Genomic DNA, 22,023 nt, shown 5'->3' on the forward strand with positions numbered 1-22,023 from the left:
TTAGAGGGCCCTGTTATGTTCAAGAGGTCCCCATGGATACCATCGCCTGCTAGTCCCCCGAAAGAGAATAAACGCAACTATAATAATTCTCATTTTTCTGATTATTACTCTCTCAGAATACCTCCTTTAAGGAAATTTTAGTCTAAATAATTTATAAAAAGTTCATCTTAAAGGATAATAGCAATTTTTTTGTTGACCTTCCGAATAGGTGGAAGAATCCTTACAGAATCGCTGATGCAGTCTTTCGTGGAAGGATGAGTCGCTCACATTATTTTGTGCATTCTTGTGGCCTTTAAGGCGTTTGTCACTCTTTGTTTTAGTATGAATGTAACGATAGTCTGTTGCTTACCCAGCCACCTGCTGTCGACATCCTTTTATGTTTATCAGGTACTGTCAAATTAACAAGTAAAATATGAAAATTTCCTGAAAGTTGAGTGTGGAAAACTTGTAAACGCAATCTGATTACAAATATTAAAAATGTCTTATCCAAAACCAATTGTCCGCCAGCGAAAAACTGGGACAATGCATGAGCAGCCAGCCATCAGATGGGTTTAACTGCCACGTGTCGTAATGGCCAGTGCTATTACGAGTGGCTATTACCCGCAGAGCTCGGCGAGCTCGTTTGGAAGACGCTATGCTTGACGTCAGTGATGGGAATCGTTACGTCTTGCCGTGAGAAGCCTGTCGCAAGAAAAATGGCAGGTAATTAAAGGATCGCGAAGCATGGCCATTGTCTCGGCAAGCCCTCGCGAATCGTAAAATTTTGCGAACACGGAAAAAAAAAATTAACAGGGAAATTTTTCTAAGGTTTATTAACAATGCTATTCTAACTCACCTTGCAGGTAGAGGAAAGGTTTCCGAGACCAAATGAGTTTGAAAACCTTCAAGTTTTATTTCATTTAATTTACCGTGGAACTTCGTTTTGGTTTGCAATTTCCTTCACAATACCCGCCGTTCTTTGTGGAAATCGCCGCGCCCTGAACTGCACTAAGTGACGATAACTTCTGATGCGGACAGTAAGTGACCGTTAATCATCTTCTCGTAAGCGCTCCGAGTGCTTCGAGGAAAACAAGTGTGTGTGTGTGTGTGTGTGTGTGTGTAAAGAATAATTAAGAATCATAAAGCCTATTCGGTTTTGATACTGAAATTTTTTTTATCAAAAATAACTTAAACTAATGAGACAGTTAATTTGAACGTACGAGGGAATTTATGTAAAAAAAAAAAAAAGACCTCAGTAGTGACATTTCACTTATTGATTCCGTACGTGTGCTGAAAATTCTGGTCAGCGTCAAAGCCAATGTAGTGGTCAGTGACTTAATTTGATTGTATTTTTATGTATTTTTGAATATGAATATACTAATAATTAAGTTTTTTTCCTTTAAAAATGAAAGCTTTTTACCATTTTCTCAGGCATTAGACTGGCAAAGTATTCAGGTTATTCATAATCTTGAGACTTAAATGATTAAGCGTGGTTCAAACTTATCATGTCGATTACTTAATGACTTTTGTAAATATAATAATCATTGTTTTAAATTTTTCCACGCATTGTCTGATTAACATTTAAACAGTCTAAATTTCTTTACTCCTGATTTAAAAAAAAATTGCTCGAGTTACTTCTTCCAATAAATTCGTATTTCAGAACTTTTTAATTAAGATATGAATTAGTTAGCAGATTTTTTGGTGTGTTGCATTTTTTCTTCCTTATCAAGTTAAACTCCATCATTACGCCCCAAGTTACAAACAAGATGGAACATCGTGATATATATTTGGATGGGGCCTACCGAGACATTAACTTATTTTGCTCTTCGAACTCTACACTACATTTTTACTTTACAGTCTTTTTTAAAATTGAGTCAATAATCGAATCGATAAGTCTCTAAATTCTAACCACTGTTCAATAAAATATTCGAACATTTACCATACCTATATTGTGTAGGTCTGCTCTGTTCCTAACAGATTTAGCTACAGAAATCTGGCATCTATTTCGTCACATGAAGCCGACTGTATTTGATTGTGTTGTCTCTGTTATGCTGAACTCATTTGTAATCGCATATCAAGTTTTTTTTCTATTTTTTTTTCTGTCTTTGTTGTGTCGTTTCGAACGGTTTGCTTGTTGTCACTAAAGTGTCCTCATCGTTTATTCCATTTTATTATTCGTTCAGTTGATTTCTATTTGTGTTTTTTCTTCCTTTTTTATGACATCATTCATTCTTATGAATTCCATTTTTTCTTGACAATAACTGATACGATGATGGATATATTTATGTGTTTTTTTCGTAATTTTCTGTTTTCTGTGACTGATAAATTCTCTGTAAAGGCGTAGTGTTCATAATTTATCACTAAATAAGGGAAGCGTATGAATGTGCAAACTGTTTGCTAAAGCCTTTGAATACCCTACACAAAAAAAAAGCATTTGTGGAAGACATAAATTATTTTATCACTAAACAAATTACCAAATATTTTGCTGTAAAAATGTTTTCGTGAAAAAAACAGGACAATTTTTGTTGTCACTAAAAAGTCTCCGATTTTTTTTGTCGAGGCTACAAACGTGTTTTTTTAAGTGAACCGTTCAAGAACTGGTGTCATTGTCTAAGGTCCTCTCAACCATATCTACAGCTTAAACGTGATGCATATTATCTGCCAGCATATGCCATTAAAAAGACATCTCTATTATGATAGGAAAATATATTGACAGTTAATAACCTCAGTTATGACTCATTAATTTGTTCATTTAAAGTCCTTTGAGCAAGTAGCCAATTCATAAAATAAATTTATTTTTCAAGGGGAACAAAGTTGTATCTAAATATTTATTTTATATTGATGACTGATTTTGTTAAGCGGTATTTGTAATGCTGCAAGTATTAGCTTTTGGTAGGTTCCTCTTACAAAGCTCACTACTTGGAACGGACCTGTTATTTCTAACTCGATTCTCGTAGCAGCTTGCAAGTTGCTGAAGTTTGCTGACAGTTCTTCTTTCAAATCATTTAAAATACATGCGGAAAACTGACTCTGAACTAGAGTTATTAATAGAATATCAGCCAAAATTTGCAAAACGATGGAAAGTTGCTGATTTACAGCACATAAATATTCACCAAACAATGAGAAAATAAACGAAACTCTGAAAATAAAAAAAAGATGGAAAAAAATCAACGCAGTTAGAAAAAAGAACTAACAAACACAAATTTAATGGTCTAAATTTGTTTTCGCAAAGCCTTGCGAATAAAATTTTAGACTTAAATCACATCCACACTGTTTGGCATAATTATTTCACTTCTTGGCTTTTGGTTTGAGATTACGTCCGTGGAAATGATGGTGTGCACTGACCTTTGGCATGCTCATTTGTAGTCATCTTTAAGGACGAATAACACCTGAAGTCTTTGTTGTCTGGCACAGTATTAATATAGGAACATTCATAGCCAGGTCCCTATGGGCAGCCATGAATGGAGGTATATCTAGACAATTGTCTAGGTTGACGGTAGGAATGTATAGACAATTGTCTACAGTCTACCTAGTAGGTGCTCAGTTTTATCCCCTTTCCTGGTATCAGCAAACTGTCTTCTCCACATTAAAGAAACTTAAATCATTATTTAGATTAATTCATTTCCAAACTTTATGACAAGTGTTAATCCTTTTTTTAAGCCAAGATCTTAATTTTAAGGGACGGAATATAGTGTCTGACAGAATGAATACCTCCAAAATTTAGGAACATGTAAAAACGACATCCTACAGTACTTCAAAATCACCAATAGTGTTGTCTACGTTGTTGGTTTGAAAACTTTCGTTGTTTCCACGTTACCTTAATCTACGATTTTCCATGTCAATATACGCTGGACGGGATATTCGCCAAACTGGCTGGACGTTTTAGTATCACCGGGTATTTGATATTTTCTGTCACTCTGAAAAAAAAAATTTTTAGAGGAAACAAATTGTTGCTCATTTAATATTTAGATAGGTCGCAAGCTTACAATTATTTTGTGTGTAATCTAATGCCTGGAAAAAATACACTTTCATTTTGCTCCAATGACATTTATTTTTACTGTGTACTGACTAACATCCCGTCTCAGAGGAGCCACGTAAAAGCAGTTATAGTTAGTGCACTATCAGTGGTCGACTATAGTTGCGTAAACATTAGGCTTGGTTACGTCGACACAGTTTGGCGCAGCGTCTGGCCTTCCGGGAAGGGCAACGTGACAAAAACACAAACAAATAAAACAGTTTTTTTATACTGTGATATCTGCAGTTGCTGATATCCGATAGTACTGGAGCCTCAGTCCCACTTTCCCAATCACTGGTCGTGGTTGGAATCTCTAGGGGAAGTACAACTAATTTACTTTTGTTATTCCATAAAGTTGATGACATACTATAATTTTAAAATAATAAAAACCACAGCAGATCAGTGAAATTTGAGTGCAAACTTTTTGAACATGTTTCATTGGTGGATAATTTTTTTACAGATGCGCAGTGTAGCCTTTCCCTAATTTGAAGAGTGGTTTTCGCCGTTTCACAACATGGGTATATATAATTATATATAAATTTTGGTTTTAAACACCTTTTGAGTGGGGCTTATGCACAACGATAAGTATCATACTTGTACTATACTATACATATTCACGAACTCTTTTCTGTGAAATGTTTCTCAGTGTACTAGCATAATTTAGTTGCTGTAAACGATATCCTTATAATCCAGAAGGCAATTCGAATTTTGACTGGTAATAGGCATAATAATTGTTGCAAAGCTATTTTTATTCAATAAAAATTCCTGCTGTTTATAATTATGTGTATTTTTTTTATTGTGTATTGTATGTAAATAATCAACTTTTTAAGTTGACCTTTTAATGATTACTATACCATACTAAAATGTATAGTATTTAGCTAAAATGAATATTATATCTACAGACAAATGTTATGATGCATAGTGATCCTTGTCTTTTACACATGAGACCTTTATTGGCTAACGATTCGCCATCAGAACTGTCAGTATCAGCTGTTTTAGACATTGGCACTTGCGTTTGTTTCAAAATGGTTCTTGAAAAGGCACGCTCTTTTGTTGCAATTAAATAATGTGAAGTTGTAATTTAAAATATAAAATATATAACTACAATATTAATAAAATAAAACAGATATTTAGCCCTAAAATAAGTGTAAAATGTGTCGAAAGAGACCACTAGAGGTCTTGTTCGATTATGATTGTTTAGTAAGCATATTATTGCCTGTGGTGCTGACTCAGTATGATTGTAAAAGCCTTGTAGCTGTTGCATGGGCGTCGCAAGGATATATATTTTTTTTTGGGGGGGGGGGGGGGGAACTGCAATTGATTTAGTTGTTGAGGAATATCCATCCCCTGAAAAAAAAAGCGGGGGGCCGGGGGTCTTCCCCCGGGACAATTTGGGGTTTGAAAATGCAAAAAGGTGGTTTTTAGGCATTTTTCTTTCCTAAATATTCTAATTATAGTTGGTTCCAATATATAGTTAATTTTTAATGAAAAATATTTTCAGAGAACATATTTGTAAAAACATTACCACGATTGGACTAAATGCGCCATGCGAAACATATGGGTTATATCACATAAATCATATTTTTAATACAACTACGAAACTAAATAGGCCTATATTATTGGAGGGGACGAAATTGAAGACTTTTATTATTGGGGGGGACGTGTCCCCCCCGTCCCCCCCCCCCCCCCCGGTTGCGACGCCCATGGATGTCGCGGGCAACTATTCGAACACGCGCGCGCGACCCACTGTCGCTGTGACTTGTGCGCCCGGCCTAACACCCGGTGTCGCGTGGGCGCAGGAGATCGTGCTGCGGAACGGCTCGCAGACGTTCGACTGGTGGCGCCTGCCGCCCGTCAACCCCGTCATGAAGGTGTACGTGTACAACGTGACCAACGCCGAGGAGTTCCTCAACGGCGAGAAGCTCATCCTGGACGAGCTGGGACCCTACGTCTACGTGTGAGTACTCCCGCCCCTTCCCCGACCGTCCTCATCGCACCCTCCGGTGCGGCTGCTTCGGTGTTTCCCTGCGGCTGCTTCAGTGTTTCCCTGCGGCTGCTTCAGTGTTTCCCTGCGGCTGCCTCAGTGTTTCCCTGCGGCTGCTTCAGTGTTTCCCTGCGGCTGCTTCAGTATTTCCCTGCGGCTGCTTCAATGTTTCCCCTGCGGCTGCTTCAGTGTTTCCCTGCTGTTGCTTCAATGTTTCACTTCGGCTGCTTCAGTGTTTCCCTGCGGCTGCTTCAGTATTTCCCTGCGGCTTTTTCAGTGTTTCCCTGCGGCTGCTTCAGTGTTTCCCTGCGGCTGCTTCGGTGTTTCCCTGCGGCTGCTGCAGTGTTTCCCTGCGGCTGCTTCAGTGTTTCCCTGCGGCTGCTTCAGTGTTTCCCTGCGGCTGCTTCAGTGTTTCCCTGCGGCTGCTGCAGTGTTTCCCTGCGGCTGTTTCAGTGTTTCCCTGCGGCTGCTTCAGTATTTCCCTGCGGCTTTTTCAGTGTTTCCCTGCGGCTGCTTCAGTATATCATTGCGGCTTCTTCAGTGTTTCCCTGCGACTGCTTCAGTGTCTCCAGACGACGACTCACCGCAGCGTGACGGCGAGAGCCATCCAGAGATGAGACACGTTCAATAACATGCAAGTTGTCCGTAAAAGACTGTCCCAGTTACGACGGTATATTATAACAGTTTAATTCATACTATTTACCTAGTTTTTCTTTACAAAATTTTTCATTACGTGCACCTTTAGTTATACGGCACACAACCAACCTAAAGTCCAATTCTACCCACAATTCGGTTAACACGTCCGGAGTAATGGAAGAAATAGCCTCTTCAATTCTGTGTCTCAACTCTGACAAATCATTGGGCAGCGGCGGAACGTAGACACGGTCGTTTATAAAGCCCAAAAGAAAAAAATAAAGAAAATCGCATTGCGTTATGTCAGGAGAACGTGGAGGCCAGCGAAAAAGAGCCATGTTGTCTCGAACATTACGGCCAATCCAACGGTCAGGGACTTCGACGTTAAACCACTCTCGTACAAAGAGATTCCGATGGAGAGGGGCTGCATCCTGAAATTACATATTCACTCTTAGCAAATTGCAGTACAAAAAAACAGCTTTACGACCAGGAGTTGCCATTTTGCGTAGGTGGCTCTGCAAGCGAGAAAACCACCAAGCAGTAAAACTGGTTGAAATACTCTATAATTGTGACCTTGAACAAAAACTCTACAACGCTTACAGTTGATACTATAAAATTTTAAACCTGGGACATTCTTTTATGGACATAATACCTATATTGTATGTTCCAGATAATCTGAACTTTCGGAATTAACTTCTGGCAAGCAACCCTGTTCAAAGCTGCAAAAAAATATTTTGAAAGTATATTCAAGTTTATTTATTTTCCAGCTTAAAGCATATTATAGCAAGCAATTTAATAATATAGCACCTTGTTAAGCGAAATAAACATTATGAAGGGTTTTTTGGTGATCGGAACAGTTGTAATAACTTTATGGTCCCGTTGCGAGTCAGTTGTATATTTAAGGCTAGGTTTCACACACCTTATTAGTTTTATAATTTTATTGTAATATGTTATTATAAAGTTAGCGATTTCTCCATAAATTTACCCAAATAGATCTTTTGTATTTTTGGTTTAATCACAAATGTTTCCCTCATATATTTACTCAATTTTTTAGAGCTGTAAAATGTCACATAAGGGATCATAACTGTTAAAAATTGCGCGACTTTTTACAACTACTAGATCATTTTGAGTAAATATCTACGGAGAAATTTTAAGATGAATCATAAAATGCAAGTGAGCTATCTTGATAAATTTACAGGAAAAACCCTTCAAATAATAGCAAATATAATAACCAAATTGGAGTATGAGACCAATCCTTAAGTGACAGGGAATAAATGTGTAGGTTTCCGTATGAAAGTGGGGAATGAGTTAAGCCTGCTATAAAACTCACTATTATTTGCAACCTCGTGGTACACAATAATTTGATATTCGTAGAATGTACGTTTGATACCATATTCAAAGTATTGTGTCATGGTAAACATTATAAACAGGCACTTCAAAGGAAGAAGGATGTTCCTGCTGTAGACTCAACAAGTTTTCAAATGTTTTGTAAGTACTCCTTGTGCGTTAGTATTCATACCCACTACCCACTACCCGCGAATTTGCAAAGATATGGTGGATTATTGATAACTTGTGTTCGTAAATTTAAGGTGAACATTTCATACAGGGCATTAGAATTTCTGAACAGTTTCTTCATTCTGAGATGTCGCAGACCTGGAGACCGTGTGGTCTGAGGGTTCGTTCAGTCCAAACCCACCCACTGGTGAAATCAATACCACCGCTGTTGCACACGAATATAGCGAGATTTTCATCAGTGGACAATCCTTCTCAGTAATTGAGAATATCTTAGAAAAGGGAAACACCCGAAAGTGACCTCTACTGTTCCTCCAGGGAATTGAATTGAAGGCTGCCTTTTCGGCGAGAATGTTTTTGAAACTCTGCAGCCATCAATTCATCGGACTTGTTGATACCTGATTCGGGCGTTAGAGCTGACTTTTGAGCGGCTGGAGGCTTCTACCCAAGGCGTTGGCCAGATAGCTGAGTGATTTAGCGATAAAGCGATCTCCAGCGATCTCCGGCGATCTCTACTGACGATAAAGCATTCAAAACAAACATGCATTTATAACGTTGGCATTACTGGCGCAAGACGTTCACTTCCTAGGGGTTGGTCACTCTATTCTGTGTTTCAAAACTTTGCAAACTCAAATCAAATAAGTTTACCGAGATTGTCCTGTATTCGAAAAATTGGCCGGGGTGTACCCTCATTTGAGGATGTTGACAGGTTGTGAAATCCCCCTTTAAGTTTGTCTCATACTTTTATAAGAAGGACAGCATGAATTATTTGGATTCGTAACAAAATATACTCATCTAATCATTATCTAACAACGAGAAACGATGCCCTCTCAACGCCATTAAACAGACTGACAAAAACTAATCCTGTAGATGTGCGCTGGGTGATGAAAGATTCAGCGCTGCCTCTGCAGAGGAACTTGCAATACTCCGCCTGCTCTGGGGTTTGGAGGCAGAACCACGAGAGAGCCAGGCTAACTACGCCACAACTCGCCCTGTAATGTTTTCCGGCCCGAAGGTTGGCTCACCTTCCTTCTGCCCCGCCCCTCCCAAATACGCGCTAATTCTGGGTAGATCGGGAGTCCACTTCAAGATCTGCTTAATCCAGAGCTCCACTTCCTGTACCTAACAGGCTTGGAAAACATGTTCCCTCCACCCCGTCCCGCTAGCGACCCACAACCAGCCACGCAAGCTTAAAACTGGGATTTCCCAGTATTACCGGATTGAGGCCGGAGGAGCACCACCCGTGATTCCAGCAGTGCAGTCTGGATGACCGAGATCCCCAGACTGCCCTACTCGCTCTGCCCGTCAGGAGACTGGTCTGGCCGAGGCACCTGAGGTGTCGCACTCCGAGCATCTGGCCCGCAAGAAGGAAGCCGCCCCGGGTGAAAGCGACCAGGCAACTGGCCCCCGCCTCCGGACTGCCACCGGTGGTCTTCGGCCAGCAGTTGCTTCTCACGCTGAGCCCCGTGCTCTTCCCCACGACCGTCGCACACTCGCTCCACCTCCGCGCGTGTTGGTTTAGGCTATTTATGATTCTGACGAGGTCATCAGACTAACTACTCCTCGACTTCTTGGTCGGGACCACGTCCTTGGAAACGATGGTGTCCATGAAGTTTTTTCGACGTGCTTCCTGCAAGGGCGATCACGGCCGAGCTGTGATTGTTAGCTCCTGTGGATGGCCATGAATGGTGGAGGGTCTGGCCAGGGAGGATTAGTCTGTTTAGTCGGTGCAGAAGCCTTTACTCTCGTCTAAGGGTCATAAGAGACAAATGCATATTGGGAAATATACAGGTGTCCATTAACTAGTGCCCCTGTTTCAATGGTATATTCAAACAGTTTAATTTAGACTATTTACAACAAATCAAACATCACATTGGCTGTAAACAAACCTAGTTTTTCTTACAAATGTCGAATATGTGCACCTTTTGTTATAAGGCACACATCAAACTTGAAGTCCGATTCTTCTCACACTTTGGTTAACACATACGGAGTAATGAAAGCAATAGCCTCTTGGATTCTCGTGTCTCAACTTTGGCAAATCATTAGGTAGGGTCGGATCGTAGACACGATTTTTTATAAAGCCACAAAGGAAAAAATCGCATGGCGTTATGTCAGGTGAACATGGACGCCAGCGAAAAAGAGCTCTGTCGTCTCGACCATTATGACCAATCCAACGGCCAGGGACTTCTAGATTCAACCACACTCGTACAAATACATTCCAATGGGGAGGAGCTCCATCCTGAAATTTTACTGTTAGCTAATTGCAGAACAAACAAAAAACGCTTTACGCTCAGCAGTCGCCATTTTGCGTATAGATGGCACTGCAAGCAAGAAAACAACAACGCAGTACTAGCGCATGCGCTTATCTAAAACTCTTTAATTGTGACCTTGAATAAAAAACCTTTCAACGCTTACAGTATATACTATTAAAATTTATGACTGGGATATCCTTTTATGGACATACTATATTTGGAAACGGAAATAACGATGAATGAACCGGAATTCGAACCTGCGTCCTCTGGAAAACAAGTCCAGCGTTTTACAGGTGTGCCACTTCCCTCGATACCTATGGTTCCTACAACATAAGATTTCCCTTACATTACCAAGTTAACTAACCCTGCATCCATTCAAATACTTCCAAATAGTAAATATTTCCCCTGTCCTTGTAATGTCTCCTCACAGGTCTTATCTCCATAGTATGCTACATTCACGTTTGATTTTTCCGTTTAATGTTCATAACTTATAATTAGTTGGTAGAATTGGTTGGTCACATATGTACTTGTTAGTTAATTGTACCCTAAAACGTCGGGGTGATATGCTAACTCTCTTTAAGACTCAAGTTAAGAACACAATTTTGGCAGACGAGTAACTGTTAAAAACTCTGTAATTAAAAATGTCGCAAATTTGACAGTTCCCAAAAGTAGTAACAGTTTGACAGGCGAGTAATGCGACCGTCGAGGGTGGCAAGATATATATAAGGGGCAACAAAAAGGAAGGGGAAAAAATTCAAGTGTTAGTGAAGAAAAATCAGTTAAATGCAAAATATGTCTCTACAACACTGATTTCTGTAAACATTTATAATTTTCTTTTTATCAAATTCACTGGTTTTCTTTTGTTATTTTATATTTTAGAGCATAAAATGGTTTTATAATAAAGCGAAAGCTAACTCTGCTTGAATAAATTTATTTGTAGAAGACATCTTGTTTTACTCACTTTAGTAAAAAACATTACCCACAACATCGCTTTCCAAATCACTTGAAAAAAAATTCCGTCTTTCTTTGTCACCGTGTTTTTACTTTCAAAGATATTTATTTGAAATTTTTTATGGAAAGTGAGGGTATGAATTTGTATGAGAGAATATATTTTTTTCTTTTCTCGTAAAGGTGGTCACCTTAGTAATGGGAGAGGCGGCCAATGTGATTTTTTCCTAGGGTGGCAGAACTTGTTGCGCCGGCCCTGCTCATTTGCTAACTGTCACTTGCAAAACAACACATGGTGTTTGTCTACGAACATTGACAACCGCTTGAAGTTGTTAACATACTGTGTTGACAGAACCACAGTGGTAAAATGATACTTAAACCATTGGTACAACCTTTGAGAACTTTCAAAATTGAGCCAAGTAACGTGACATTCAGTAGCTTGAAATCACGATGCCTATTTATGTGACGTAAAACTAACTTTTTTTTTTATCCGAAGGCTATAAAACTGGATCTACAAGGCAAACTTCCTGGCCAGTGAATGAAATACCAGGTTCAGATAGATAACCAGCAAAGTTTCCTATAATCACTCGTCAATTTCTTTGGCCACTTTCTGCTATCACGCTCGCAGCTTCATACACTCGTTTCCAATGCTAGCCATGCGACTACACTTACGATTCGTCATTGTTTGGAACATCCCGGACGGTTTTATGAATCTACTTCGTATAGGTTTTTGCACGTGAAACACGAGTTTGTAACGCATTTGTGATTACATCTGTGTACGACCCCGACGGAGTCACAACGAGTTAAAATGACCTTCAACAATATAAGCTTGGAGAAACAACATGTTCAGTCGTCCAAATTGTTTTCTCTCCTCAGTTACAGAGAAGGTCAACAGAAAACCGGCGTAGCGCGTAGTATTTCTGTTTTTGTTGGTGGTGAATTGAGTCTGGATTGTTTTATATTCCATTAGTCACGTATAGACAAATATTTACAGCACTATTGAAAATGCTCTACAAGTTTAAATGATAAACAGTCATTATATACTTCTTAAAAATTATTTTTGACAAAAGTAATAGCACTGCAACGCTAATACGCCCCTATAAGGACAAAATGCACAAAAAAAAAACTGCTAGCCACGAGTCTTAATTTGCGTTGTGACTGCAGTTAACTTGATTAATACTGCGGAGTCACGCATGCTGTACATATGAGTGTGTTTACGTCCAGTGACTGGTGGTCATTACTGCCGGCGTTACTTTCCACCAACTTCTCCAGCCCGAAGCACGACACCAAACCCTCGCGGGCTCACGTGCTCACACTTCCTGGTTATTGTTTCATGTCTTATCCGACCGTGACTTGTGTCGAAGTCCGCTTTAGTCTGACTCAAGTTCGTGGTCGCACGCCGCACTGACTTCACGGGACTTCTTCCCGTTTTTGTTTCACAGCGCACTCTCTCATTCGAATAAGTAGAAACTGCTCAAAATTAGTTTAAACTGCTCCACTTGAATCTGTGGATTTTTACGATTGGTTTTTCTTTTTAAATGAATTTCAATATTAAATCAGCGTTTTTCACGAATTTCTCAGTGAGTTCGGCTCTTTAATCTAAAGTTCGTAGTGAATTCCACTGATAAAAAGGCAGTAACTACTTGTTTAACTGTATTTTTATATGTAAAGAATTACTGAATATCACCAAGCAATATATCTTCACACAGTAGTAACGGACAGCCATAAAGCTTCATGATAACATGTTCTATTTGCCTTTTAAAAATTATCATGATAGACTTTGTTTCTTGATATTTAAGATAAAATCAAATCCTTGAAATAATGGAACTGTAATGAACTGTGGTTTAGGATGATTTGCATACACGTCATTCTGTTGTCGGTTACCGCAGCATGCTTACTGCTACCTGGTTAAATTTTTACACATCTGTTTCTGCTGTCATTTGTCTGCTAATTTTTCTCAGTGTAAAGTATTATCTATCAGCATAGTCAGTGAATCATTGAAATAGGTTTGAAAGTGACATACAGTTTCGAAGTTCATTTTTGTGTTATTCCCGGAATTCGACTGCTAGAATTTATAATATACTAGCTGCCCGACCCGGCTTCGCACGGTTGTATTTATGGGGGGGAAAATGAGACCAAATCTCCTATTTACAGTTATAATAAATGAAATAAAATGAAAATTAATTAATTTTGACAAAAACTTAATACAATTCTTTGTAATGTACCGAAGAAAAAACGAATGGCACCGATGGTTTCCCGACTCTCGAGCACGCAACGTTGTCATGGAGACGAAGTACCCACTGTTTCCCGGGCTTAAACACCAATCAACATTGATAATCAGTTTATTATTAATTATAAATAATTGAGACTATTAATCGAAATAAAAACTACCCTATCTCTCAAGTTGGAAACAATTACACATAAATGCCAATTTTCATCGAAATCGGTTGACTTGTTAAAGAGTTCACTGGACCTTTTTAGAAATCAGATGTAGTTAGTAATTGTCTTCTTAATTTGAATAATTTATATCACTTTCAAATCCCGACCGACTTTGTTCTACCAGTGAATAGTTATTTACCTGTATATATCTAAAAATTGGTGGTCTGTATTTAATGAGTGATGAGGACTACACTAACAATGAAATAGTCGTTGCCATGGAGACGAATGAAGCATCAACAATGCTACAGCCGTTGCCGTGGTGATTTTCTGCCAACTCATACATACATCACATTAGAAAACTCTAAAATTATCAGATTAAGACCATTAATCGAAATAAAAACTATCCTATCTCTCAAGTTGGAAAAAATTACACATAAATGCCAATTTTCATCGAAATCGGTTAAGTGGTTTAGGAGTCCATTGAGGACAAACATTGTGACACGAGATTTATATATATTAAGATTGACTGGTTTTATTACGTGCCACTGCTTTGTATGGCAATGCGATTTACTCTTGGTATGCGATTGGAAAATACTGTAATTTTAATCAAAATCTGTAGAAAATGGTTAAATATAATGGTTCCTGGAGCTGTGCTAACCGTTTAAGTGACTGAATTTAATCGATGTGAGGAGATATATTTACTGATTACCACGAGTCACTTCACGACATTCTGCGATTTTGTAGTGCACTTACATGGTGTCTTTGAGTCAATAAAGTTACAAGAAAAAGTAACAAAACAAGTACAGGTTACGGAAGTAATGAAAAAGTAACGAAATGTATTGTAACGGTTCACCAGGTATTTGTAGACAACCTGAATAATTTGCCAAACGAGCAAGCAACATTTGAACTAGTGAGGTTCAGTAATTCATTTTGTGTGTTTGTCTTGGTATCAATGTACGCTCAATTGCTGTTAGGCGTTTGGTAGTACAATCACGTAGTAATTTTTCACAAGCAAGTTCGAATTTTAGTTAAGAGTTTGCGAAATTACGTGGCACTATGCGTAAATACTGCAGCTAGATCACACATTAACTGACACACGCAAAATAAAATTTGACCATAGACGGTCCTACAAAAAAATTCACCGAAATACATGCAAACTATTGAAGATTTCTGGACGACAGCAGCCAAAGGGGAAGTGAATTCGGTCCGACTGTGGAAATTTGAAGTCCCTTGTTAGTTGTAACAGTTTCAATGTTAATTTTATTTGATGTTATATTCCCTGTTGAGCAGCAAACAATGCACCATTCTCACCTTGTAAGGAAGTTCTCACGTACATTTCAGCCATGTTTCAGCAAACACTAGACTCCAGTCGAGAGCGAGGCTACAACATACAATATTCTTTTGTTATTTGTTGGCTGCTGACTGCACGTTTTACTTGAAGAGATAATTTGAACTTCATTAAATTTGACATAAGTTAATGGTGATCTGCACATAATAAGTTGACATTGCCAAAACTAAAAAGTTAAAAATGCAATTATTTTTACTTAATTTATGGACACAACTCTTTAGTTTTCTTAAGGAAAACAAATCTTTTTATTTATATAACTTACTTTAGGATTTAATACTTTAAAATAAAAATAAATACGTATAAAATAAAATTTTAATTATTTTCACGTCCAAACAAACATTTTTGTAGTCGTATTCCGTACAACGAAAATAATGGCTGCTATTTCAATCCGTTCTGTATAGAGGTGACAGGGCACTTGATGTGCGTGCTAGTGATGTCCTTATCGGTCCAAATTATGGTCTTTTTAAATAAAAAAATTATGATTAACGGGCTAGCCTATCTGAAGCTAAGCACCCAACTGGCATCCATTATTTACGGTGTATTGCTTGTGACTACAAAAAATTATGAAATGACGCTATAATGTTATGTAATAACGAATAAAATTAAATGACAAATTTTTGTTCTACGAACGTTTATATAATTTTATGTACTAAAATATAAGCTATCTCGTTAAAAAAAATAGAGCACTCAAGCAAGCCAAAGCGAACATTTAAAAACCAACACGACTATTTATACGTGCGTAGTTCATGTAATGCCATTTTGAAGCCAGACCCTACAACATTTACTTCAGCGTGTCTAATAGCGCGTTATGTAGGTGAGTATAGCCTTTGAATATATATACTGTATAGAAGTCGCGAGTGGATAGGATTTACTCTACGTTTTTCAAAAGCGTAAGATGAGCAGCTTGGGAACTTCACCGCTGCAGTGCGCTGCCGTAACGCCCTGTATCGTCTTAGTTGTTATTTACACGTTAGAGCGCAGCCCTGTCGCCCGCTGTCATTCCCCGCACCCCCCACCTATCATTCACTGCAGCTCAAGTTCGTTCAGGGGGAGGGGGAAGGGGTGTTTGAAGAGTTCGACACTTGTCCGCTAGGGACCACCACAAGTCGATGCCCTAGAGATGGTGGCGATTGCGGCGGTGAATTAACCAACTACCTCAAAACCGTATTAGAAGTTTTAACCTGAGCTGGCGACTTCTATACAGTATATATATTCAAAGGTATAGCTGAGCCTCAAAACAATATACAAGAGTTACAGTAGAATACTTTTTTTAAACCTATCAGTATTTTTGAAAATGTTTAATAAACATTTAATTTAAGAGTCTTTACATTCGCGCATTAAATTATATTTTAATTTTAGTTCTCTTTAATATACATATTTGGCAGTTACGTTAATGAAACTAATGTTTGTACAGAATTGTAAAAGTGTGAAATGTTTGGTGCGAAATTTGGAACTGTAGGATTTGGCAGGATAAATTAATTATTATTTCATTGTTAAATTTTGCAAATTTTTCCCGGCAAATGCTAAGAGTTATTTCTGGGCGAAGCCTACAGCCGATTCATTTAATTTTGATTTGTCTAGTTGTTCCTCTTTAGTCTCATTGACCTCGCTTTCAACACATTGTAGAAGGTAACACACTTCTACACCGACTAGGGTTATTGGGACAGGAATCGGTATGGGCGGACAATTTTGGCGAAGAAAACCCAACACTTACTGTACTGCAATGAGATATGCTCACGCCAGTGGTTTCATGTGTGCAATTGGCCGCAATATTGCAAAAGAAGCCATTGCTAGGAGCATGTATTTTCCGTGAAAAGATTTCTAGTCTAGCTGAAAGTTAAAACACTGCAGCATCGTCTGTGTTTCGTGATTGGGTGAGTTTCTTTCAGGTGCATGACGATTGTTAAAACACCAATCACAGTAATTAATTGCGGAAGCAAATGCGTCCTGAGTGGCTCAGCCAAATGAGGCAACAACTTCTCTCGCAGACAGCCGCCAACCACAAGGAAGAAACCGCCTGGTGCGCGTTTACTTTGTTGTAGTCTAATAGGCGTTCAGATTTATTCGCGAAAAATGCCTGCCCCTATGTATTGGGGATCCCTTATGTAGCATAACATTTTTTTTTGGCACAATAGTCGGCTGAGGCTCGCTCGGGCGCATATTTCGCGCCTCGTTCGGGGCTCGTTTTACCCCACTGGCTCATTTGTCTCAGCTACAGTTTGTCTCATTTAATACCTATGCCTCTTCTCTGAATTTTTAATTGCTTCTGATCTGGCGATTTTGAATGTTTTCTTTCTTTTTTCCAACATAACCAGTTTTCGCTTAGGCATTTTGCGATTAATAGCTCCCAAACCAAAGTTAGTAAGTCACATTATAGTTATTCCACTCAAATAGTACCACTCAGTGCTCACTCACGAGAAACTTAAAGTTCTAATCACGCAAATCGATCTATTACTTTCGAAGATTCTCACTGACTTCATTTGGACGCTCCACACAAACATTCACTATGTCATCACTGCAATTGTTAACCGGGTGAGTCATACGTAACGACCACCAGAAAAGTCTGCTCTGCAAATCCGTAGCCTTCATAGTTAACTAGTTTTAAGCGGTGTCGTATCCTCAGCCGAAGTGACACCCAACCCGAGATTAAAGACATTCATAATAGTGTTACGAACGCAGACAGGACCGCGACACGCGCCAGGTTCGGAGCTGGCTGGCGGCCCTGCCAGGCCACTGGCGTCATGTCCCGTGTTACGTGCGGCACACTGACGTAAGGCATGCCGCGCGTGCTTGGCCGGATTACAAGGGGCGTCGCAACCCCCCCCCCTCCCCTTCACACAACACGGCTCGTCCTGCCTCGGCGCTGTTATCAATCGCTGAGCGGTCTTCGGGAATTCTGCGGGCCACCGCGCGAAGTGGCGTGAACAAACGACGCCTTTCTTGAGGTTTCAAGCGTCGGGTCGGCCCAGGATGAAGCGACTCGTCACAGCAGCTCTCGTCGGTTTGAGAAGGGTGCCTCAAGTACTTAAGCAGCTACGCTGACCTTTGCGGGAGTTCCGCGACGTGCCACGCGAGTTCCGAGCGAGTTCCGCGACAGTTCCGGAGTTCCGAGAGCTTCGAGAGTTCCGCGAGCGAAGGGAAGTGCGACATCAGCGAAGAAGGTGAGAGACACCGCTTGAGAGTTGCGCGATGCGTAGTTCGACTGGACCGTGAAAGTGCGGTGACAGTAGCGCGAGACTGTGTGTGTGGACAGGCGCGAGGTAAGGGGCGAACCACTGTTGAGCCCAGCTCCAGTGAGGAGTGCGAACTGCGGAACTTGTCAAACATTGAGTGTCTCGAGAATAAACATTTTTTTAAGTGCCAGTGGTTTGTGATCGGACATTTTTAACTACATTTATTTATTATGAATGTAAATTTTAGTAATTAATAAAACTGTAATAAAACTTCATTGGGCTATCCCTTACAAATCCAGTTTTCCCCCAAATTAAATATCAACAATTTTCCTATCGGAAATCCATGCAAAAAAATTTGCAATGCTTACGAAAGTTAAAAAATGTATTTACGCTTTGGTAAAATGAAAAGTCGTTGGTATTTTATATAAAACTCTTTTTTACATTATAACTGACAAAATAAGTTTTGCAATCAATTGGATACAAATTCGCAGAGATCATAAATAAATTTGCCATAACGCGACCTAATTTGGTAAGGTCTACTGGAACAAAATAGTTTTGTTCAGTAAATTATTTTTTTATCGTTCAGTTGTAGAGAAAAAAACTTGGGACTCACCATTTGAACATTTTCTGCAGCCACTAGCAAAGTAATTGGAACTCGAACAAAGACACGTGGGGATGTTAAGCTAGCAAATGGTTGAACCAATTTCCGAACATATTACCTCGCTGTTGCTCCTAAAGGCCGATCAATAAGCAAAAATTATATTTTCTTTCCAAATGAATAACTATTTTCTACCCCTGAAAAAAAAGTTTGGAACAATGTCAGTTAAATTGCTGTAATAATGCTTTATAAAAGCTTAGAGTTTCTATGGATGCAAAATTATAATAAATCTTTCTACCCCCTAATGAAATAATACATAAATTTCAAAATATCAATCTTGTATTGAGTACATGTTGCAATGCTTTAGTAAGTTGATATAAGTTTCTGAAAAGGTCTAGTGTGTGGAATATTGTGTGCTGTATGAAAATTGCCCTTTCTAAAGAAAAACAAACTAGGTTTCATTATGGTACACGGTTTGAACAACACAATAACAGTACCTACTTTCAGTACACAACTGCACGACGGTACACACGAGAACGCAGAAACTTTCGCCGCTGAAGCCGGATTGTGAGTGTCGTAGCTGAAGAAGACGAAGAAGAAGAAGAAGAAAGGGGCAGTGATGACTCCACGATAAAGACGAGCCACGTCACACTTGTGACTTGTCAGAAAAACCCACGAGTGTCCGCGCATGGGAGGGATATCAAAAGAGTTATTAGGATGACCACTTTCACTGGCTGACGGAATGCCTGAACTTTCCACAGGCGACGGTGAAAGCAGCCACGCACTCGCTTCCGTCTGGCCGTCGTCCGCGGCGCTCTAGGCGGGAGGGGGGGGGGGGGGAAGGTGTCGTAACGCGGCGCGGCGCGCATGCGTGTTCCGAAACGCAAACACACCGGGCGCTTTCCTTTTCGCCGTCGTGCGAGAGCAGGTGGCGCCCGCCCACTGGGATAAATTCGCGGTTTCAACGACCAATGGGATGGACTCTACGATCCTCTATGTACTGGGGCAAGTTACGCCTGCTCAATGGCAACAAATGCATTTGCGATTTCAGTTGAAAAAGGGGGGGAAAAAAAAAATATATATATATATAATGTTAGCAAAGGTAGTGACAAAAATGTCTACCACGACACTCAGCTGATGGACTGATGGACTGATGGACCGACATTTTCGGACTGGAGGTTCGGACTTTCGAGACGCAGTGCAGTTCGGGCTGAGGGTTCTCGAGCCCACAATCGGATTTGATGGAAAGCCATCAGTTCCGACTGATCAGTCCAGGTACTTACACACACACACACACACACACGGCAGTTCCAACTGTCGAGTCCCTACCGGCCGAAGCGCACGGCGCGGCCCTGGTCCAAGAGTCGGGCGGAATGCAGTCGGCCTGCCGGCGCCACCGCAGGTAGGGTTACCAGACACTGATAATAAAAAAGGAAGACATTCATCTCGCAAAAGGAGGACATTTCACTAAAAATGAGGACAATATATTTTCTTAAAAAGCCATGAAATAATTACAATGGGGTACGATATTTTACAATGTTTTTGGCATTTAATACAGTTTCAGTATAAAGAATCAAACATACTACAAAGGCAAGTGCGACCCGACTTGTGATACACGCGTCGTGTCCCAACGTCGAGACCTAATCACGACTTTACGACTTGTTCAGTGAACAGTTCCGTGTAAGTCAGTGACATGAAAAAATAAAACTGATTTAGAATGGAAAGGTTTTGAAGAACGAAATTTAACAATAAGGAGGGATCCGTTCTCGGAAAATCACGAACTAGTCTTTTCTTCTTCATATAAGAACCGTCTTCGTTTTTCTCAGTACCACAGCATTTCATGGAACATCACGTAAAAAAACATATTTTCTTCACGACAACTTAGTTATCGAATAAGATTTCCAAGAAATTCTGATACTGAGAGTAGAACTTTTTATCGATTTTATTTTAATATCCAAGAAATCTTCACACAAATTTAATCATAATTGCCGTAATTCAATGTTACTGGAAAAAGAAAATGCGAGCTCGGTTTACAATGCTTTACTATTGTAAACTTAAGCCTTCTAAACTGAGAAATTTTTAAGGAATGTACAATATTTTGTCGAGGTTTTTACGTGGAGTAAAATTTTTTAAATTATTTATTCTATCATACGGAGATTGTATAACCTTATTTTAAAAGCAAAAATGTATGTTACCGGCCGTAGTTTGTTGTTTGGCTCTTAAATTTATTTTCATAATATTTTCTTGCATATAAATAAGAATAAAGTATGTTCATATATAAAGGAACTTGTCGTCACTTAATGTTTTCACATTCACGCTCGTTTTATTACCGGAACGCTCAACTAACGTACTTTCACGTCTACCTGCATCTAAGGCCGTGCCTGAGTTCCGCGCAGAGCCCTCAAGTATATACTTGTATGTACTTGTCCGCAGAGGGGATATCAAAAGCGCTGCCCTAAATCAATGTTAAGCATGTAGTTATGCAAGCAAATGAACTGAGTACTTCTCGCTGACTTTAGGGCAATGAAATCTCGCTATTTTAAAAAAAAATCCTCTTTTTTAATGTGTACAGGTTGTTTGGTAGAAGGACCGACCAACTTCTTTGAGGGATTGGGGAAGTCATTGGCTATAGTTACTACCCTTAGACCTCATGTCCTAAATGTCACGGTAACGGAGAAAGAAATATATTTATATTTTGTTGAAGATTACCCAAAATCTTTCTTTTAAGTCTTCATAACTTTTATATGTTTTGTAGTAATAGCACAAAATAACTGTTGTTGTATTCTGCGATAAATGTTTACTGTCACTGTCACATTATTATTTGATACTATGGCTTTCATGAAACTTGTGAAAGGTCCTCTAGAATGCGTTGAAACCAGATTCTAGCCTCGCGCAGGGTACCGTTTATCTGAACGTTTGCCGATTTGTTTCCTCACTGGGATTCAGCTTGCACACGTTCTGGAATACGGCCCGCGAGTTAGGTTATCGTTGCATCCCAGCTGTTTGTTTCAACTGTTGTGCTGAATTTTTTTTTGGTTCAATATTTTTGTGCTGTCATCATTTGTGGGGTGTTTTTAGTTCTCTTAGTCCATTTTTCTTTGTTTTTCTTTATTTGTTGACCATATTCATGTTATGGAATATTATGTGGTGTTTATATCCTGTTGACAACAGCAATTTTTTGCTTAATTTGTGCTTTTGTCTT

The 22,023-nt window shown here is 39.4% G+C and overlaps 1 protein-coding gene across 1 annotated transcript in view; it reads left to right on the forward strand.

Annotated features, from left to right (window-relative positions):
* LOC134529622 (lysosome membrane protein 2) overlaps window positions 1–22,023 on the forward strand; it is a 169,793-nt gene that overhangs the window by 80,360 nt on the left and 67,410 nt on the right. The window contains exon 3 of the mRNA XM_063363918.1: window positions 5,794–5,951. Within this exon, the coding sequence (XP_063219988.1) occupies window positions 5,794–5,951 (158 nt within the window). The remainder of the gene's footprint in view (window positions 1–5,793; window positions 5,952–22,023) is intronic.

This window comes from Bacillus rossius, chromosome 2, assembly GCF_032445375.1.
Source record: "Bacillus rossius redtenbacheri isolate Brsri chromosome 2, Brsri_v3, whole genome shotgun sequence".
Taxonomy (NCBI): Eukaryota; Metazoa; Arthropoda; class Insecta; order Phasmatodea; family Bacillidae; genus Bacillus; species Bacillus rossius.